The 22,204-nt window shown below is 48.3% G+C and overlaps 1 protein-coding gene across 1 annotated transcript; it reads right to left on the minus strand.

Annotated features, from left to right (window-relative positions):
• Positions 1-20,479: 20,479 nt before the first annotated feature.
• On the minus strand, positions 20,480-21,412 carry LOC135441992 (olfactory receptor 14J1-like). The gene has a single exon (XM_064701540.1). It carries the CDS (start codon positions 21,410-21,412, stop codon positions 20,480-20,482), a length of 933 nt encoding a protein of 310 aa, XP_064557610.1.
• Positions 21,413-22,204: the final 792 nt, after the last annotated feature.

Below are 22,204 nucleotides of genomic sequence, written 5' to 3' on the forward strand. Positions count from 1 at the left end.
GGTCAGGCTGTTCCTGCAGGGTCATGCGTGTGGCTGGACCTGCAGACAGGACAGGGAAGCCAAGTTCCCAGTTAGAGAAAATGGGGAAAGTGACACGAGAGATGAGAGAAGACGGAAAATGTAAAAATGCAAGGCATTGGTTTGGGTTGGCAACGCATTCATGCCTTTTATTAGAAGCCAGGTTCTCTGTTGCCCTCAGTTCCTGTGTTGCAGCCTGCCCACAGCCAGCCTGTGTGAGGAACCTGCACTCCCAGAGCTGGGAGCACACTTGCTTAAACTGCTGGTGGACGAGGCGAGTGAGGGATCTTTGTGTGGATCTCCAAACACTGTGGATTGCACTGAAGACAGTCCAGGAAGGGAGACAAAATGGGGCTGTGCACACAGATGGAAAATGGGGGGAAAAATCAGGGTAGCATTGCAGTAAGCCATGACCAAAATGGTATAAGAGAGGGGAGAACCTTCTAGGGGGTGTACATATAAGGAAAATACAGCGGTTGAACTGGGTGATGCCAGCAAAACGTGCTGCATCACCAGGAGCCTGAAAATGCCCATGGACGAGACCATTGCATGCAGAGCGGTGTCTCTCTTTTACCTTGGTCACTTTGCCCAGAGGTATTACAGCTTCCTTGATAGGCCCCTGCACCCCAAGAACTTCCCTCTTTTTGTTGCCTTTAAAGAAGGCTTCTGCCCTAGATTTTTGCAGGCATTTAGTAAAATAGGATAAAATAACCAACACAATGAATACAATAACCAGTGTCCACAAAACAGTCTTAACTAAAGATGTAAACCAGCCTTTCACCCTGCTGTGTTTGAAAATTCCAGTGAACCAGTCAATGTTGCCTTCCATCTGCATCTTGTTTCCTTGATCTTTCAGCAGCTGGATACCCTGATATACTGACTCTCTCTGTGACAACAGGTAGAAAAAACACCTGTCTTCAAATGCCTGACAGTCATGGCCATGGACAAGAAATTGTGGCTTTTCTGTGGAAGCACACAGCAAAAAGCATGCGGCTCAGTGAGAAGCATCCAGATTCCTGTTCAGCAGCAACCAATGGCAGCATCCTCTGCCTTTAGCTAATTTAGAATCTTGAGGCTTGGGTTGCCTAAAAGCAAACAGGTAAAGAGATTAGAAGATGAAATTTAAGTTGTGGTCCCACTAAACTTTCTCTTCTGTAAGCCAAGGGTGTGAACACAGCTTATTAGAAGAATCATATATCAATGCTTAAATATAAGGTTTACAAATGTTAAGACATATATCCTGGTTAGTGGTGTCTGTGCCATCTTGGTGTGTGTGGTCAACGCTGCATAAGAGATCTTCTTCTGTCCTTCTTTTTCTTCTTTCCCAGGCTGCTGCTGTCTCTCTTAGGCTTTCATTCTGTTCTTCTGATGGTGGCTCTGGTGTTTGCCTCGCGGTTCCCAGAAACAGTTTTAATGTATTTTGCTGGGATCCATCTTAGGAGTGTTGCTGTAAAGACAAGGACATCTTCTCTTTCCCAAGTAATTAATGGGAAAGGGCCCATAAATTTTTTAGATTCAGGGTCTTTGCTCAACACAGGTGACTTTTCTTTTAATTGGTCTGCAGTTGAATTAGTAAAATGCTTGATGACTGGGGGAGTTGGCTCCATAAATGAGCTGTTCAAAAAGTTGAATACATAAAAGGCCTTGGCCAGTTTCTCAGTGGAAGATAATATCTGGATTACCCCTCTCATTTGATCAAGGATCCTTTTGATTGATCAGTTGGCCCTCTCGTCTATGGACTGTCCTGTGGCAGAGTGTGGTATGCCTGTGACATGTTTTATACCGCAGAGGTCAGAAACTTGTTGGAATCAGTGTGAGGTATAAGCAAGTGCATTATCAGTTTTAATTTCCTGTGGAAGTGCTAAGGTGGAAAAATCTAACAATTAATGTTTTACAGCATCATTTTTTGATTTTTCACCAGCATGGGCAGAGGAAAAAATCACACTGTAAAAGGCGTCCATTGAGACGTGGATGTATTTTAGTCTGGCGAAAGAGGGTTAGTGTGTGATGTCTGATTGCCAGATGTGGAGACTCTCTAGTCCTCTTGGATTGACTGCAGCTCTGACAGAAGCAGGGCCATGTTCCTGACAATTTTGGCAGGTGGCTACAATGGATCTTGCCAAGTCTGGGGTAATTTTAAACATCCTGAGCAACGCAGGAATGTTTTGGTGGTAGGATTGGTGGGTGATCTTTGCCTGTATAAAAACTATCCAAGACATATTGCAGTGGTTCAGATGTTTGAAGTAGCCAATTGAGGTGCTCCTGAGTGAGAAGTATATATTCACAAGGTCTGTTCCTGCAAGGGAGCACAGACGCTCTCTAGATTTCCTGATTAGTTGTGCAATAACTTTCTGTTGGGATATGATGCCGAATTTTGCCCCAAAAGGCAAGAATAACTGCCTAAGAGACTCAAGTAAGTCAGCATAGACAGGAGGTATTTTATTACGACGCGTCGGAGAAATCACAAAAGGGATTTCTAGCTATCTCATGACAGAAGCAAGCTTTTATACAGTCTTGGGTGCAGGGTTACATCATATTCATAAGAGGCGTGGTGTGGGCGGAGCGTGGGCGGAGAAATCTATTTTGAGGATTATTCTTGGTGGTCCTTCGGTGCCTTCCTCATGGGCAAGGGTCTTCTGATGAGTCTTCCTCTTTAAACTTTTGAACTCCTATCCTAATATGGTCAATTCCCGGTGTACTTGGCTTGGTTCCCATGGCTTGGCACGGCTCTTAGGGTCAGTTTGACATTGGCACGGCTCTTAGGGTCAGTTTGACATTATTAGCTCTGATCATGCTTAGCTTGTCAATTCCCTTATCCCTATCTCTCTTTATTGTTTGCCCTGCTTACCAAACTTCAAACAGAAGGATCCACCAGGATTGCTTCTGGATTAATGAATAACCTATCATACAGCATTATCAATAATTCCAGGATTGCTTCCGGATTAATGAATAACCTACCATACAGCATCATAAGCAATTCCTGAGTGTGGATGGGGGCGAATCCCCTTGTACCTAACATGAGACCACCCGCCGGTGATATGGGATATGGCTCTAGTGTTAGGGGTCGCGTGAGTAGCTAATGGGATGGGAATGGGATAGGACTGCTCAGGGTTGATCCTCAGTCTGTGTCTCTGCCTAAGCATTTTGATAACAAAATTATGTTCTTGTGCAGTAGTAAAATGCTGATCGGATGGGCAGTTTGGGGCTTCAGTTGTTATCATTTTAGTAGGTTGGTGTAATCTGAAAACACATTCAATTATTATCAAGGGATCTGAGATAGTTGAGTCCCACTGAAACAATAATATATGGAATTTTGGACTTACACCAAGGATTTCCAGGGAGAAAGGAAAATTAGGGTGGCATCTGTGTACCTGTTTAGTTTGAATCGCCCAGGGGACATTTTGTACAGCTGCTTCTGCCTCCGGTGTCAGTGATCACGGGAATCGAGCCCTTCACTGCCTTTAAGGAGCAGGAACAGTGGCACGACATCTTCTGTGGTGATTCCCAGTAGTGAATGTACCCAACTGATGGTTTCACAGAGTTGGTGGAGGTCTTGCAGAGTTTTTGGGTCATCCTTGATGTGCAGTGTTTGTGGTGTGATGGTTCTCTCTGCAGTTTTTAGGCCGAGGTACTTCCAGGGCGCTGTCTTTTGGACTTTATCTGCTGCAATCTCAAAACCTTTCTGCCGTACCCTCGTGATGGCATCTTGTACTGCAACGTCCAAAATTATTTGAGCTTCTGCACAAACTAATATATGGTCCATGTAATGAAAAATGATAGCATTAGGATGTCTTTTCTGGCTGGGCGAGAGAATTTGGGCTGCAAGGCATTGACAAGTAGTTGGGCTCTTCTCCATTCCTTGAGGCAATGCAGTCCATGGGTACCTCTGTAACGGTGCTTGTCCATTTTGGGTCGGAAAAGGCGAACAATGGGCTTTCATTGGGGTGCAAGGAGAAGTCAAAAGAGCAGTCATTTAGATGTATAACAACCATCTGCCAAACTCGATGTAACTTGGAGGCTGAGGGCAGGCTGGACTGCAGGGGATCCATGTCCTTGATGACCTCGTTGATTTTCCTGAGGTCCTGCAGGAGCCGCCTCTTGTCTTTGCCAGGCTTTCATATGATAATGACAGGCACATTGCAGGGGCTAGTAGATGGTACAATATGGCCCACAGACAGCTGCTCCTGCACACGGGACTGCAGGGCCTTTAACTTTCTGCCTGGGAGGGGCCACTGACCCACCCATATGGGGTCGTTGGTCTTCCAGGTTAACTGAAGGGTGGTGCACTGCTCGGTGGCCCCGTCTAGAAATCTTGAGGTGTTGATAGGATCTCTAGCCTTGTCCCCCTTTGGGACAAGAGGCCTTTCCTCAAATTGTTATTGGTGCCCAGGTGATGAATGATCTTACTGTAGCAACTGTGCCCTCAGGACCTTCCATGCAGATGTTACTGTGACTCCAGAGGCCGGTAGTGGCTCCCCTGGGAGCTAATAATTACCCCAGCAGCTGGAACCAGGGGCTATTCTTTTTGCCAATCAGAGAGAGAAATTATGGTGATGTCAGCTCCTGTATCTAATAGTCCTGAATTACATTGTTTCTCCCTTTACATAACAAAACACACTTTAGAACGGGTCTATTTCTGCCGGTAATCTGTGCCCACGTCACCATTGGATCAGCTGGTGTGGTGATCATGTGCAGTAGGAGGTAGGCTCTGGTTATAACTGTTCCTTTTGGAATGAAAAGAGGGGGGGAATAAGCATAGAGCCTGGACAGTTATCTCCTGCAAAGATGTCAAGGTGACTATCTCAGGTAGTATAGTGAGTGTCTCCATCCCTTCCCTGGTGTTGGTTAAAATCAAAATGTCTCTGGGCCATCCATCAGGCCTGTATTTGCCTGTGGGAGTATGGTGAACATAAATATCATGGACTGGAATAGAAAAGGCGCTTAGCAGCTGACTTTAGGTTCCAGGGCAGAGCTGTCTTTTGTCAAGTTTTCTGCAGTGATCAAACTGTCCTGATGGATCTGAGAAGGTTGCTGTGCTGGTTCTCAAGGATGTTATGGAGAGTAAGGCGGAACGGCCTCGCATTTGATGTCATCGCCTGGGGCCTTTCCGTGTCTGTGTGGGGTTTCCTGCAGGCCACCGGTTTTGCTGGTATTGGAAAGCGTGTGGATGAGGGGGGCAGTGAGGACAGTTGTTGTGACACTTAGAAGGTCCCTGCTAACAGTCTGTATTTTTACGATTCTGTTAAAAATGCCTCATCTCCCCATCTCCCCAGATTTAAAGCAAGGTCCTTTTTCATGTGTATGTCAGGGAATAGCTTGGGAGGCTACTAGCACCTCTACTACACCCTGACTGGTAGGCTTATGTAGGATGGCATCACGGTGTATGGTTGCCCTAAGGGTGCATGCCTCGACCATTTGTGCAATGGTAGGCTTTGGGGTGAGGGGTAGAGAGGGTAAAATATCTTTTCAGGTGTTGTTAAGATTTGTTTCAGCAAGGGTAGGAAGTAGTACCTTCCTGACTTTTGGATGTTCAACTTGCTTCTCTATTGCTTGTGTAAGGCGGTCACTAAATATTATAAAGTATTCCCAGGTCTCTGCAGATTGTCTGTGAAATCTAGAATAGGTGTTGCTTCATTGGGTGTCTGCATGAGAGCTGTCTTTGCAGCACTTTTATCTCTTCTAACACAGGTCAGGAAGGTGTCTTGTGTGATTCTCAGGTTTAATGAAATATTCCTCCCTGTCTAGATGGACTAGTGTTAGGTGTGCCCGCCTCTCTTCTCTAGCATTGTCTTTTAATAGTTGTTGTATTAGATTTTTCCCCATTCCTTCCCACAGAACAAATTCAGTGTCGAGAGTAGGATGTGCATAAAACGGCGCAGATTGTGAGCCCCATTACATGTGCAGCAAAGACACCATTCAAGAAATTATTAAAATACAGTGAGCCCCTCCCATGGTCTTTTGCTGCTTTATAAAGGTCTTTCATCTCCCGTGTGTGACAGCTTCCCGTCGGGGGTTAGCCCCACTCTGGTACTGCACCGGTGCTGCTTGTATTTTAGCTAGCAATTCCCAGTCCCCCTCTTCAGCTGCCAGCTTCTGCATCCTCTGCCAAGAATCCTCAGGCTCATGCTGAAGGTTGGATGAACCTTCCCTCTCCTCTCCAGAAGAGAGAAGAGGTCTTTGGCAGAGGAGTGGGGCCTTGGGGTGACTGGCCTGGCCAGGCCCGGTGTTGTGGGCCTTTGGTAGCCAAGATGGCGGCCTTCCAGTTACCGCCCCTCACACTTCCGGCTCTGAGAGTGTGGGATCCACAAGGGGCTGAGTTGGAGGGGGTAGGGCAGCGGGAGTAGGCAAGGAAGCGCTGGATCCCAATGCAGGGGTGGTACCTGATGCAGGGGTGAGATCCAAACAGGGGCAGGACCCGATGAGAGAGCTGAGGGTGGGAGGATGTTTGACATTGACGACCCCCTCCAGAGGAGGGACTCCATTTTGTGAGCTACCTGAGGGGTATCCAGGGAGGAGAGGTACTGGAGAATGGGTTAGGGTTGAATCCAGGCCTGTGTGATCAGTACAGACCTGGGCAGGGGGGTAGAGAAGGAGAGGAGATGTCAGACAGCAGGTGGCTTGTCTGTGCTTTACAGCAGTTTCCCTCTCTTACACTTATCTTGGTATCAGTGGGTTCAGGAATGCCAGGGGCAGAACAGAAAGTCAGGGTTGAATATTAGAACATTGAACCCTTGAGAAAACTCTATAAATCATATGAAAAAGTGGGAAAAATTTTGCAACTCTTCTCACTCCCTGAGTTTTCAAAAAATAGAGACGTTCCCTAACTCAGTCACAGAATGCTATAAGATGAACAGAATACACAAAAATGACTGGGAATTCTTTAAAGGGCCAATGAACAAACAACTTCCAACTTCCCTTAGCAAATGTCTTCCCCTCGAAAAGGAGAACATCCCTAACTCGAAATTATGTATCCCTCTCATCTTTGGATAATTTGTTACCCAGAGCTGCCCCTGATGTAAAGGGTGGCCCACCCAGAGGACTAAAAAATCACCCAAGGATCATGCACTGCAGGCGGCTGTCTCCCCATTCATTGCTCTGGTGGCGCTGGATGCAGATGTTTCCAAATGTCCCCTGAGCTTCACCAGCTGAGCCAGCCCTCATCCCTCATACTGCTGGAGGGTGCCGACGCGGCATTCAGCAAGCCTTGATAAAACTGATGAAACATTGCATTTAGAGGGCTGCCTCACTTTACTATAATTTCTGATTTTTCTCGTGAGGTTTTTTAGTTCCAGTAATAGGCCCCTGGGCCTCCAGAAACCTGCGTCCTCCTGAGATATCATTGCTAGTGAGGAGCTCAGCAGTGCTGAAAGCAGAGGCCTGTCCTTTGTGTTCCCGTTGGGATGGCAGTGGAAGTGCCCGGAGTGCACATTCAGAGGCACCTTCATGGCTTCTCATGCCACAACATCAAAACTAAAAGCGCAAGGTGACTTCCTAGAATGACATTTAGTCCTTTGAAATATCTACAGGAAGTGATCTCAAGCTGCTTTCTGAGGCTGCTCCTTGGGATCAGCTGTGAGGGGCTGAGGGCTGGCCTGAGCCTGGTGCTGTGTCCCACTGGGAGCAGCGCCACAGGCTCACGTGCAGAGCAGGCACTGCCAGAGGCCCTGGAGATGTCACCTGCCCTGCAACCACCTTTGTCAAGGTGCTGTAAACATCAGCTGGTGCTGAGTTTCCCCTTGGATGCCTTGGTTTAGTCATTATGGGGAATTTCTTTCCTGAAGCCTGTGGGATTTCCCCCTGGCAGCTGTGATGGGGATGCTCGGGGAGTGTGGGGCTTTGGGGGCAGCTGCCCGGGCAGGGGCTGAGCTCAGGGCCCTGTTGGGCCCATGGCCCCCAGCAGCAGCAGCAGCAGCAGCAGCCCCAGGGCCCAAAGCCCAGTGCCCCCTGCCCAGCACAGGCTGACCTGTCCCTGCAGCTGCCACCCAAGCGGGGCCCAGGGGCCAGTGGCCACTGCCAGCAGCAGGAATGCGGGCAGGGTGAGGATGCCCTGGCTTGGCTTTTTTCTCTGGAACAATGAGGGCTCAGGGCAGTGCAGAGCAGGCTGGGTAGCAGAGCCCAGGGTCTTTAGAGGCTACAAGGATTAAAGATCAGCCCCTGCAGCAGCCCAGATGCAGATGGCCCAGTTGCCAAGGCTGTGGTGGCCTTGAGAGTGTGCAGGTGGATTTTGCATGGCTGTGGCCTGCTGGCGGCTCTGGGCCCAGGAGCCCCTGTGGCTGCAGCAGGAAGGGTGGCTGAAGGTTTGCTGCCTGCTTTGGTGGCATGGCTGCAGGGGCCAGTGCTGTGAGAGCCCCCTGGGTGAGAGCTGGTGAGAGAGAGCTGAGCTCTTGGGGACAGCGCTGTGCCGCAAGGCAGGAAAAGCATCAGTGCCCAGTGCCAGGAGTGATGTCAGTGGGAGCTCCTGTGCACAGGGACCCCCAGCCCCGGGGTGGCCGTGCCAGCACCCCCAGGGACCTCCAGCCCTGGGAACATGGAAAAAGTGGAACCCACAAGTGTGCAAAGGCTGCCTGTGCCCAAAGGAATGGCAGAGAGGAGTCAGGTTTTAAAATATTACAGTATTTATTTGCCGAAGATCGGCAAATCTAGGATTTGCACAACATGTTTCGTTATAACAATCATTATAACAACAACAATGTACAGAACATATTTACATGGGATCCGATGGACTAACAATCTTCAAAACGTATTTACAAAAAACTTCCAACGTAGAAAACATATTTTCAAAGAACATCTAAACTTCGAACGTATTTACAAACGTGTGGCATCTGTGCCATCATGTGCATGAGTCCTGGAAGAAAGGAAGCAGCAGAGCTGGACTCAGCTGGCAGCCCTGGGCCCAGCAGGGCTGAGAGCTGGGCCCCAGGGGCTGGGCCGGGGCTGGCAGGGCTGGCGTGGCCCCAGGCAAGCGCAGGGCAGGCCGGGGCTGGTGCTTGTGGCAGCACAATCCAGGCCCCCTGTGGGCACCGTGTCCCTGAGCGGGGCCATCCAGCCCAGCCCCAGCCTGGCATCAGGGGACCCAGTGTGTGTGTGGGCAGGGTGTGGGAAGCATCTGCTTGTCTTACCTGTGGGGCTCCATCTTCATCCAAGGACCATGGGCTCCTCCTCATCCTCCTCATCCACTTCCATCTCTTCGGTATCATCCTCTTCATCTACTTCCATGTCCTCGACGTTATTCTCCTCCTCTACTTCCATGTCCTCAACAGTGGAGGACATGGAAGTAGAGGGGGAGTCCACCTCCATCATTTCATCCTCATCCAGCCCCTGGTCCACTTCCATCGCCTCCACAATGTCTCTGTCAGTCTGCAAGGGGCAGCACAATCTCCCAGTCCTGTCCCACACCATCCATTCCCACATGGCTGCAGCCTGCCCAAGCCGGGTGCCCCCTGCCTGGCATGGCACTGTACCTCCATGGGCACAGCAGAGCACATCCTGCTGGGATTGGTGCTCCAGATCAGGCAGCAGGAAAAGCCCAGCCAGCAGCAGCGCCTCAGCGCTGAGGGTCAGAGTGCAGAGCGAGTGGCAACTGACCCTTGGCAGCTGGTGAAGTGTCTGCTGTGCTCGTTTCCAGGTCCTGGACAATCCACCTGGAACCCTCTGGGAGCTCTGATGTCACTGAAGTTTCAGGGCCGCTCCGCAGTGGGAGATGGGTAGGACAGAATGATCAAATCATTGAATAGTTTGGCTTGGAAGGGACCCTAAAGATGATCTGGTTCCAAGCTGAGCAAGCTCCCAGTACAGCAGGTTGCTGCGACCCCTGTCCAACCTGGCCTTGGATGTTGCTGGGGATGGGGCATCCACAGCCTCTCTGCACTGGTCCCTGTGTCAGGGACAGCACCCAGAGAGTAAAGGACTTATTCCCATCATCAAATCTCCTCTACCTCTTACAGTCTGATTGCATTCCTCCTTGTCCTCTCACTACAGTTCCTGACTATAAGTCCTCTCCCACTTCCCTGGGTCAGGCTGTTCCTGCAGGGTCACACGTGTAGCTGAACCTGCAGAGAGGAGAGAGAGAAGCCAAGTGCCCAGACAGACAAGGTGGGAAAGAGGCATGAGGACTGAGAGTAGAAGGATAAAGAAGAGACATGCAATGCTTTGCATTGGGTGTGCTGTGGGATTCATGCCTTTTATTAGAGGCCAGGTTCCCTTGTGCACTCAGTTCCTGTGTTTCAGCCCGCCCACAGCCAGCCTCTTTGAGCGACCTGCACTCCCAGAGCTGGGAGCATGCTTGCTTAAACTGCTGGTGAACGAGGTGAGAGAGGGATCTTTGTGTGGAACTGCAAACACTTCAGTGGATTACACTGAAGAGGGTCCAGGAAGGGAGACAAAATGGGGCTATGCACACAGCAGGAAAATGGGGGGGGCGGGGGGGGTGTCGAAGGAAGGGGACCAGGACACCAGTTGGTTCATCACAAGCCCTTCAGGTCTGGTCCGGTCCCGGTCCCTCAGGTCTTTCTGGTCCAGTTTATTGAAGAAAGTATCAAACACTTATACAGCAAATAATAAGCTTATGAATATTCTGTAAGCCAAACAATCTATTGGTTAAACTATAGCATTAACTCATCTTCGTACCTTAGGGATTACACTCTCTTTTCTCATGTCTCTTTCACTGTTTGTTATTATACCCCAGCTAGGCCCAATGACACTGCTATCAGCACAGGTGCAGGACTTGGAATTAGCCATAGTTTTGTACTTTTCCATTTTCTAGCAGCTAAATTCCCAACATCTCCCCTGTTTTTATTTTTTAAAAAAAGAGTTCTGTCTGATTTTCGGCTGTTTGGGTGGCCTGGAAAGGCCTAGTGTGGCCTTGGGGCAGCCCGCGTTTCAAAGGACGAGAAGAGGCTTCAGTTCTTTTCTCGGTCTCGGTGTTTATTAATTGTTTATCTAAAAGATTTTCTCTCGGCTCGACAGAGGTCTGCTCAGCAGCCAGCCATGAGCACCTCCCCTGCCCTCCGGGCGGTCACCTATCTTTATACCCAAAGTTACGTATACAATATTTATCATTTTTCTCCAATACTTTTCACCCTTATTGCCCAGTGCACTTTTAGTAATGACTAATCTCAAAGTGCCACTATCATCACAGAAGATGGAGGAGAAGAAGAAGAAGAAGAAGAAGGACAGGACACGCCCCAATTTCTCCATCTTACTTCTCTAAACCCCCCTGTAGAGAAATCTTAAACCCTGTGTTTCACTCTCTAATTAACTAATCTCTTCACCATTCACTCTGGTGAAATCTTCCTATCTTCATACAAGTGTCGTCTCTTGTGTAGGATCAAAGTCCAGCCACCAGACACTTCTGGCAACATTCCAGGACTCTCGAGTCCCCCAAGGGTGGTCTCGGTGACTCGGCACCTCAGTCCTGGGGTGCTGAGATCCCACAAAGTTCTATGGGCTAACTGTGTTACATTTTTTATAACACAAAAATAGACAATTTTAATAACTAAACAATATTTTTAGCTAATAAGGTTTTTTTTTATAAGGGATTTAAGCTAGAAAAACAAACTAAAAAGGTTATCACTAATTTCAGGACATGCTATATAACAAATATAAAAAAGAATTCTATGTGCTATAAAGCTCAAACAAAACTTAAGTGTGCTAATATAATCTACAAAAATAAGCTAAAAAAAGTTTGCTTTCTATTCTTAAACAGCAAATTCTAATTGTCTTTTTTAACTAAAGTTTTTCTAATATTTATAACAACACTCTACATACAGGTCATAAAACAAACGCCTATCATAAAAGCATAAATTTATCTAACATCACTTAAACTTAATAATATTTAGACTTAAAATACTTAAAATATTTAAACTCAACAAAACTTAACATTACCAAAGCTTAATTTAAACAAAATCAGCTGATTTTAAATTCTATATAGCTTATACTTAATATAATTTTAATCTTAACAAAAAACTTTTGGTTAACAAAAGTTTTTTTGCTGGCAATCATGATAGAAAGCAAGTGATATCCCAAAATGAATATCAGATGCTGTATGTTTTTGTTAATCACATGCTTTTTTTTGTAAAAAAACCCATGCTTTTATTAACTAAAATTTGAAATTATTAATTATTTCAAATTTTTTATTTATTTCATATTTTTATATTATTATTATTATTATGTCTTTTAAAGTGGCTGGCACCACTTTAAAAAACAAACATTTCCTTTGGCTTCAGAGAAAGGAAACAATTCTTATTTAAAAATAATTCTATAGCATTTTTATAAAATGCCTCTTTGAGGAAATACATCAACAGATGTTTTCCTTGTATAAAATAGATATTTTTCAGCTTAAATCTTTAAAACACATATATTATTTAAAGTTTGTGTTCATGCATTACCGTCTATATCAGTAATTCAATAAAACTTCTAATCTATCCTAGGGAACAACAAAGCTACATTGCATACCACTGAAATAAAACACTGTTTAAGGTATAGCTGTAAAAAAAACTCCCCTGAATTCAGTGTTTGCCTCTATATCTATCACATCTAAACAAAGCTCAAAAAATACAAAAAAGACACTTATTACGTTTCATTTCTACAACCACTTTAAAATTATATTTTGAAAAATTTAAAAATGTTAAAAACAAGTTAAAGTCTGATGTTCTACTGACTAAGTTATTTTGGGCTTCTGATGTCTAAAGTCTGTTAAAAAAAACAAAAGTCCCTTTTAACACTTAGGTGAGAAACGTCTTGATGTTCTTTGATGTCGCTTGTTTATTTTCTAAAACTGGAGCTTTTGCCGGCTGTGGGGCAGAGGGAGAAGCTCTCCCGCTGGAACAAGCACTCCGGTCCCACAGCACATGTGTCGGAGGGGCTGACCCCCCCCGCTGGGCTCGGCTCGGCGGGGGCGCGGCTCCCCCCGCTCTCGGCCTCCGCGGCTGCTCCCGCGGCGCTGGACTCTTTGTTGCGTGCGCTGCAGACACCGCTGCACCCGTGGCCGCGCGGGTCACTTGCCCCGCGGTGCCTCCCCCCGCGGCCGCCGTCGCTCCTGCCGCTGCGCCCATGCCGAGATTGGAGTGGCACAGCTCTGCAGGCGTCCCAAGCCGCGGCTGCTGCTTTGCATTCAGAAATATGCTGAAGCAGTGTGTGGTACATTACTTGCCATGGCTGGCTCAGTTTGTTTGCTGTTTTATCATCTTCTAACACTGCTTCTCACAGTATATCCCCAGATTTTCTCTGTTCTGAGAGTTCATAAACCGTATGTGGGTTAAAGAAAATTTCTTCAGCGTATCTGTAGGCTAATAACAAATTTATCCCCTTTATCTCTCGCCATTCTAGATACGCGGCTAATAACTTATATGCTGCTTGCCTTTTTCATACCTCTTTTTATTTTTCGTGAGCGCTCTTGCAGCTTTCCAGGCTCCGGCAGGACGTGGGTGGCTTGAGTCACCGATGTGAACCCCAAGGGTGCTTCAAAGGTCCGGCACCGTCTCGGCTGCGTACGAGACCCAGCTCCAACTTCCTTGACCGTGGCGTGCTCTCTCCCCCTTTTTCTTTTAGTCGAGACGAGAGGGGTCAGCATTCAGGGTCACCATTATGTCGAAGGAAGGGGACCAGGACACCAGTTGGTTCATCACAGGCCCTTCGGTCCGGTCCGGTCCCGGTCCCAGTCCCTCAGGTCTTTCTGGTCCAGTTTATTGAAGAAAGTATCAAACACTTATACAGCAAATAATAAGCTTATGAATATTCTGTAAGCCAAGCAATCTATTGGTTAAACTATAGCATTAACTCATCCTCATTCCTTAGGGGTTACATTTCTCTTTTCTCATGTCTCTTTCACTATTTGTTATCACACTACATCAAGGCCCAAGGACACGCTATCTTACGCGTACAGGACTTGGAATTAGCCACGGTTTTGTACTTTTCCAGTCCTTAGCAGCTAAATTCCCAACACAAGCCTTCTGTAACATGGAGTCAGATCTACGTCTCTTCCCTCATCATAAGACCACTGTGACCACCGTCACACAGGGCAGCACAAGAGCCCCGGCCTTGGGGCCCTCAAGAGCTGCTCCTGCTCCAGGCCCAGGGCCCATGCCAAAGCTGGGGCAGTCACCAAACTGTGCCCATTTCTGTTCATTGCTGCTCTGATGGGGATGGATCCTCAGCCACTTGGAGGTTGCTGATGAATTTTACACCTCCAGAGGCCTCTTCTTTCTGGAGCTCTTCAGTTCAGGAATTCACTGACAGAGGCTCATAAACATTTGTTCAAAATGCCCAAACAAGAAAAGCCCCTGAGAATAATTTAAGTATTAAATTCTTTTGTGCTTAATTAGACAAATTTCCGAAGTATATGCAAAGTGAATATACTGTATTGAAATCAATTAGGAGAGAATTGTTTTATCTTGTTAAGTTCTCTTTTCCTCTTTATAGATTTGTATCAGCAATGTCCAATTTATACTGACCCCAAGCACCTTCTAATGCTGTCAGAATAGATATGAAAATACACACCTTTTATCGCTATCAATAACACTTTGTCCCTTCCTCTTTCCCACTGTTACGAATTTCTACATGTCTAATTCAATAAACAACAAAGTTGAATTTAGCAGCAATTTTAATTGAGCAGCAATTTTATGTAAAATACTACAATCAAATAAAGTCAAACAGATACAAAAAAATTTCTCAGTGGTTCTGATAAAGCATAAGCAAAACTGATCAATCAGGATATGGGGAGGGTTTCTTTCACCCTCCTGTACAAAAAGCACAGGAATCCAAACACATATTTATATACTGTATGCTAATACAGATTCATCAATATTTTCCCATAAATCTCTTCCTGTTTTTGATTCTTGAAATCTATGTCACTGTACTGCACAGTTCATGCTCTCACTGTTGCTAAGGGGTCTTTTGGCTCTTTGGTGGTCAATCCAATGGAGGCTTCTCCTCATCATCACTATTCTTTGAACAACCCCACATGTTGCACATGCGCCCCAAGTCGTGTGTTATAGAAGCCAGCATTATATTCCAAAAGAAAGCCTTTTTATTTCATAGGCACCTGAAATCATTTCAATTCTGTTTATTTCAAGGTAGATTCTCTAATTATCCCAAGGCCTACTCCATTTTGGGATGTTACTTATCTCAATCTACATCCTGGATCCTATAATCTCATGAACATCTGAAAACATCTGTTTTGTGACACTAATTACATATTCTTTTCCTCTATTACTTTTTTCTAAAATATCGATGTAGTTACAGTTGTTAGCATGAATCATATTCATTTATCACACCACCATTTCCCTCATTCGATCCCTGGCAGTCAGAGCAGCTGAGGAATGGAGTCACATCCAGGGGTGTCCCCGGGGCTCAGGATTTTGGACAGGTCAGTTCAATCTCTTTATTGCTGATGTGGATGAGGCCCTCGAGGGCACCCTCAGTCAGTTCCCAGGTGAGCCCAAGCTGTGTGGGAGTGTGGCTGTGCTGGAGGGCAGGAAGCTCTGCAGAGGGATCTGGACAGGCTGGAGCCATGGGCCCAGGACAATTGAATGAGGTTCACCAAGGCCAAGGGCCGGGTCCTGCCCTGGGCTCACAACCACCCCAAATCCCTGGCTGTGCCCTGCCCCTGATCCCCAAAACCTGTCCTTTTTCCTTCATCCCTGCATTGTCAGGGACTTTCTGGGACAAGGGAGCTCTGCTTATAGAGGGAGGTTCAAGTGCCACCACTGGAGTGGGAACCACAACTCATCAGGTTTGTGTCCTTTGGGGGTCAGGAACTGGTGAGATAAGACTCAGAGACACAGAAAGTTTCTCTTCATGGCTAACAGACCATGGCTGAAAAGGACAAAATTTAATAACAATCATGCTCTTGCCTGAACTATGTGCAACATCCCAGAAGTATCTGGTGAGTCGGCCATCCACAAGTGATTTCCGTACTAAATTGAATTTCAGAAAAACGTGGTTCTGTGATAGATATAAACACAATTAAGTTCTTGTACCAGGATGCTCACCCTGGAGTGGGGGCAAAACAGCTCCAACGGTTCCTGATTTGCAAAGCTTTCAGTGGTGGATGGAGAAGGGAGGTCAGGTCCTTTTGGTCTTGAGGAATTGCTGAAAGCAGCCTGACTCATTTCATCTCCTCCTGTCCTGGCTGATCTCCCCTCTTTCCCCTTCCACCCATTGGCTTTTGTTTCCCATCCGGCCCCCCTGTGAAGAGTCTGGCCCTGTGTTCTCCACCCCCTCCTGGCTGGCACTGCCAGGCTGGGATGAGGAGCCCCTCAGCCTTCCCCGCTCCAGGCTGGACCAGCCCAGCTCCCTCAGCCTCTGCTCACAGCCCAAGGGCTCCAGCCCCACCTTGGAGGCCCTTCCCAGACCCTGCTCCAGCTGCCAGACATCTTTCCTGACCTGGGCAACCCAAACCAGGCCACAGTGACCTGGATAATCCCTGTCCTTGATGTCCTGGTCACACAGCCCTGGCCCCTTGTCCCCTGTCAGGCTCTGGGGTGGATCCTGTGGAACATCCTTTGGTGGAGGCTGTGGCTCCAAGTGGGCTGGGGGGATCCTGGGGGACAGGGACCCTGCTGGGCATGGACAGCATTGGACTTGTTGGGAGCAACTGTGAGGGGGAGCTGGGGCAGAGTGACCAACCCAGTGACCTGACACAGCCCTGCTGGGATGTCACACGGCCCCTCTGGGAAAGTACAGCCTATTCTGTGATGTCACAGCCCATTCTCTAATGTCACAGGTCTGGTCTCTGATGTCACAGCCAACTCTGTGATGTAATAGTCTGATCTGTGATGTCAGACCTCTGTCCTGTGATGTCACAATTAGTTCTGTGATGTCACATATGCAATAGACGTTGCAATTACTGATCAATGACCTCACAAAACCCACTCTGTGATGTCACAGCCCACTCTGTGACCTCATGTTACCAGGTGATCAATTGTCTACACCAGCTGAGCTCACACCTGGAGCTCAGCTGGTGTAGTTCTCCACCAGTTCTCCAGTTCTCCAAAACCCCAGGCCTATGGAAACCACACAGTGCCCATTGTGTGAGAAAGGGAACTGGAAGTTCAGCAGCCCCAGTGTCCTGCCAGCTCAGCCAGGCCCACTGAAATATTGGGGTCCACGAGCACCAGGGACCACCAGAGAGACCCCAGAACAGGAGATTGCATGCGAAAGAGGAGGGGAAATGTGTTAATGATTTTGGGGAAATGATTATCCATATGCTTGTTTAGTCCAGGACAATCAATGAATGTGTGTGCAAAATACAGAATATAAAGAGAAACTTTCCTGTGCTCAGCATGCATGGCTTTGGGAGGAGCTGTCCCCAGTGCATCCCCCTGAATAAAGAATGCTGCTTCTTAATGCCACATTGGGGTTAAGGAGTTTTCTATTTTACTGAATTTTTGGTAACACTCCCACTGCCAAGGAAAGCTCTGTCTCCTGCTGTTCAAAAACAGAGAAGGGCTGGTGGAAGATGTGGGGCTTGGAGGCTGCCAGGGGCACAGTGACCATGAAATAATCAAGTTTTCAATGTTCTGTGAAAGAAGGAGGGGCAGCAACAAAACTTCTCCCCTGGAATTAGGAAAGCAGACTTTGGCCTGTTTAGGATGCAGATTTGGGGAGCATTTTTTTAAGGGAAACAGCCCAAAAACCAAAGGGGTCCTGGAAGGATGGACAAATTGACAAATTTCAAGAAAGTAATCTTAAGGGGAATGAACAGCCTGTCCCAGTGTGGCAAGAGATGTCCTGGATCTGTCGATGGAGCTTTTGTGGGAACTCAGGGGAAAAAGATGATGCATGATTTTGGAATGAAAAACAGGCAACTCAGAAAATGTTTAAGATTGTTGTTAGGTCATGCAGAAAGAAAATGAAAGAGCTGAAAGCTCAAGTAGAGCTTAATCTGGTCACTATTGTGAAAAATAATAGGAAATGTTTCTATAAATATATTAATAGCAAAACACCAGATAAAAAGAACTGCTACTCTTTATTGGATGCAATGGGGTTTATAGTAACTAAAGATAAAGAAAAGGCTGAACGGCCTAACAGCTTGTTTCTCTCAACTTTCAATATTAGGACAGGCTGTCCTCAGGACAAGTGTTCTCCTGAGCTGGTGGATGGGCACAGGGAACAGAACAGCCCCCTGGAATCCAAGAGGAAGGAGCTGGTGACCTGCTGAGCCACTCAGATGCTCACAGGTGTGTGGGATTGGAAGGGATCCATCCTAGGGCCATCAGGGAGCTGGTGGGTGAGCTCCCCAAGCTGCTCTCCATCATTCACCATCAGTGCTGACTCAGCAGGGAGGTCCCAGAGCACTGGAGGTGCCAGTGTGAGCCCATCCCCAAGAAGGGCTGGAAGGAGGATCTGGGGAACTCCAGGCCTGTCAGCCTGACCTGGGTGCCTGGCAAGGTTATGGAACAGATCACCCTGAGTGCCATCACAGGACGCCCACAGGATGGCCGAGGGACCAGAGCCAGCCAGCGTGGATTTAGGGGTGCCAGGTCCAGCCTGACCAACCTGGTCTCCTTTTATGACCAGGTGACCTATCTGTAGATGCAGGAAAGGCTTTGGAAATTGTGTGCCTGGACTTCAAAGCCTTTAAAACCATGAGCCACAGAATTCCCTGGAAAAACTGCAGCCCATGGCTTGCACATGTTCACCCTTCCCAGGGTAAAGAGCTGGCTGGAGGCTGGGCCCAGAGAGTGGTGGGGATGGTGCTGCACCCAGCTGGTGTCCAGGCACTGGTGGTGTCCCCCAGGGATCTGCGCTGGGCCCAGTCCTGTTTAATATCTTCACTAATAATCTGGGTGAGGGGATCGAGTCCACCATTCACAAATTGCAGATGGCACCAATCCAGGTGTGAGTGTGGATCTGCTGGAGGGCAGGGCAAGAAGACACAGCATTAAGCTGCACCAGAGAAGGTTTAGGCTGGACAGTAGGAAGAGGTTCTTCACAGAAAGGATGAGTGGGAACTGGAATGGGCTGGCCAGGGGGGAGGTGACAGAGTCACTGTCCCTCTCCAGTGGCACTTAGCAGCATGGTCAGGGTGACAAGGCAGTATTAGGGCATTGGTTGGACTTGATGATCCCAAAGGTCTTTTCCAGCCTATTTGATTCTGTCATTCTGTGATTATTGGGACACTCTGGGGCCATTGTGACACTGCAGGGCCTCGTGGAACTAAGAGGACCATGGTGACACCGTGCAGCCCCACAGAACCAGGGGTCCAACGTCATGCTATGGGGCAAAATGGAACCAGGGAGTGCACCGTGACACTCTGGGTCCTTGTGGAACCACAGAGGCCATTGTGACACTGCAGGGCCTTGTGTAACCAAGGGGTTTCACCATTTTCACACTGTAAAACCAAGGAGACCATTGGGAGACTCCAGGGCCCAGTGGAACCAAGGGGCCGTTCTGACACTGTGGGGCCTCATGGAACCAAGGGGACATTGTGACACTGCAGGATCCTGTGTAACCAAGGGGCCACTGTGGCACGACGAGGCCTCAAGGAGGCCACTGTGTGGCCTCGTGGAAACAAGGAGTCCATTGTGATATTGAGGGGACTTGAGGAACCACAGAGACCATGGTGACAGTGTGGGACCTCATGTAACCATGGGGCCATTGTGACACTCTGGGGCCCCATGGAACCAAGGGGCCACTGTGGAACTGCAGCACCAACGAGAACACTGTGACACTCTGAAACCCCATGGTAGCAAAGAGCCCATTGTCACATTTTGGGGCCCCATGGAACCAAGGAGACCAGTGTGACAGTGCAGGGCCTGGTGTAACCAAGAGGCCATTGTGACATTGAGGGGCCCCATGGAACCAAGGACGTCTTTGGAAATGACACCAAGCTGGGTGAGTGTAGATCTGCTGGAGCATAAGAGGGATCTGCACAGGACCCTGGACAGGCTGAATCCAGGGAACAAATCCAACAAGGTGAGGTTGAACAAATCCAAGTGCCAGGCCCTGATATTTGGCTCCAGTGCTACAGGCTGGGGACAGAGTGGCTGGACAGCAGCCAGGCAAAAAGGAACCTGCGGGGACTGAGGGACAGCAGGCTAGACATGAGACAGCAGTGTGCCCAGGTAGCCAAGGAGGCCAATGGCTCCTGGCCTGGATCAGGAATAGTGTGGCCAGCAGGAGCAAAGCTGATGCGCCAGCACTGATCTGCCCCAGCTCTGCACACAGACATTGCTGCTGCATCTCCAGAGAAGGCAACAAAAGGGCATCTCTGCAGAAAACTCTGCTGGACATCCTTTAGTTCCTTTAAAGCCACTGAGATTGCATCCCCTTCATTGACACAGTCTGTGGCCACAGGGAAGGTGGAGAGAAACAAAATGAGAAATGGAACAAACAATGACATTTTTTTGTGGACAACATGAAAAAAATAAAACAAAGGAAAGAACCTCCAAAATGAAACCAACACAAAGTATCAAAAATGACTTTTATTACAAGTGATTAGCAAAAACTGGCCAGCAGTTTAATTTTTTTGAAAGGATCCAGTCATCAGTCTGCACACTGCAGCCTTGAGCTCCTGATTCCTCATGCTGTAAATGAGGGGGTTCAGGGCTGGAGGCACTACCGAGTACAGAACTGACAGGGCTAGATCCAGGGATGGGGAGGACATGGAGGGGGGCTTCAGGTAGGCAAATATGACAGTGCAAAAGAAGAGGGAGACCACGGCCAGGTGAGGGAGGCAGGTAGAAAAGGCTTTGTGACGTCCCTGCTCAGAGGGGATCCTCAGCACAGCTCTGAAGATCTGCACATAGGAGAAAACAATGAACACAAAACATCCAAAACCGAAACAGATGGAAAACACAAGGAGTCCCAGTTCCCTGAGGTGGGATTTGGAGCAGGCGAGCTTGAGGATCTGTGGGATTTCACAGAAGAACTGGCCCAGGGCATTGCCATGGCACAGGGGCAGGGAAAATGTATTGGCTGTGTGCAACAGTGAATAGAGAAAGCCACTGGCCCAGGCAGCTGCTGCCATGTGGGCACAAGCTCTGCTGCCCAGGAGGGTTCCGTAGTGCAGGGGTTTGCAGATGGACACGTAGCGATCGTAGCACATTATGGTCAGGAGGAAATAATCTGTTATACCACAGAACACAAAAAAGAAGACCTGTGCAGCACATCCTGTGTAGGAGATGTCCCTGGTGTCCCAGAGGGAATTGTGCATGGCTTTGGGGACAGTGGTGCAGATGGAGCCCAGGTCAGTGAGGGCCAGGTTGAGCAGGAAGAAGAACATGGGCGTGTGCAGGTGGTGGCCGCAGGCTACGGCGCTGATGATGAGGCCGTTGCCCAGGAGGGCAGCCAGGGAGATGCCCAGCAAGAGGCAGAAGTGCAGGAGCTGCAGCTGCCGTGTGTCTGCCAATGCCAGCAGGAGGAAGTGGCTGATGGAGCTGCTGTTGGACATTTGCAGTTTTTTGGCATGGGGATCTGTAAAAAAAGTAATCATGGAATAGTTGGGTTTGGAGAGGACTTGAAATATCCCAGCACAGCTTGGGGGCACTTTACCCCCTCTGCCTGCTTAGGGCTCTGCTGCCTGGAGCTGTCCCTGCCAGCAGCTGCTTCCCTGTGCCCAGGGCTGGGTCCTGCCAGGGCTGCCAGAGCCCAGCCCAGCCCTGGGGGCTCAGCTCTGCCCTGCAGACCCCTCCCATCTCTGGCACTTCCCAGGGGCAGCTCTGGATCTGCAGGCTCTGATGGCAACGTCAGAGCAACCCTGAGGAGGCTGGAAAAGTGACAGTGATGCAGTCTCTAATGGACCCTGTACTGATTTGTCTCACTGCCTGGTTTGTAAGATCTGAGATAACTTTTTTTACTGTTCTAAACCTGAACCAGAGACGAATATCTATAGACAATTTCCTACCCAGGCAACCCTGAGTAGTACATAAAAAAAGCAGAATTTTCCCTTGTATGCAGCCCTTGACTTGCTGTGCTCCCTGTATAATGTACTTGGAAATGTTGTTTAGTTAAATGCCATGCTGGCAGCAGTCCTGAACAACACAGCATCCTCACCACACAAGGAGAACATTTCCAAACCTTACCATCTGTCTCCTCTCGCCCAGACCTCAACCCCCAGTGCTGGGAGCAGCTGCCCGGGCTGGCTGAGAGCTGTTCCTGGCAGGCAGCAGAGTCCCTGCCCCAGCACAGCACCCTGGGCTGCAGGACCCTGCTCTGCAGGACAGCCCTGGGCACCCCTGGCTGC

Source organism: Zonotrichia leucophrys, unplaced genomic scaffold (assembly GCF_028769735.1).
Source record: "Zonotrichia leucophrys gambelii isolate GWCS_2022_RI unplaced genomic scaffold, RI_Zleu_2.0 Scaffold_811_22204, whole genome shotgun sequence".
Classification (NCBI taxonomy): Eukaryota; Metazoa; Chordata; class Aves; order Passeriformes; family Passerellidae; genus Zonotrichia; species Zonotrichia leucophrys.

What these genes read in the sequence shown, in the direction of transcription:
- LOC135441992 (XM_064701540.1), bottom strand. Translation starts at nt 21,412, where the DNA reads ATGTCCAACAGCAGCTCCATCAGCCACTTCCTCCTGCTGGCATTGGCA.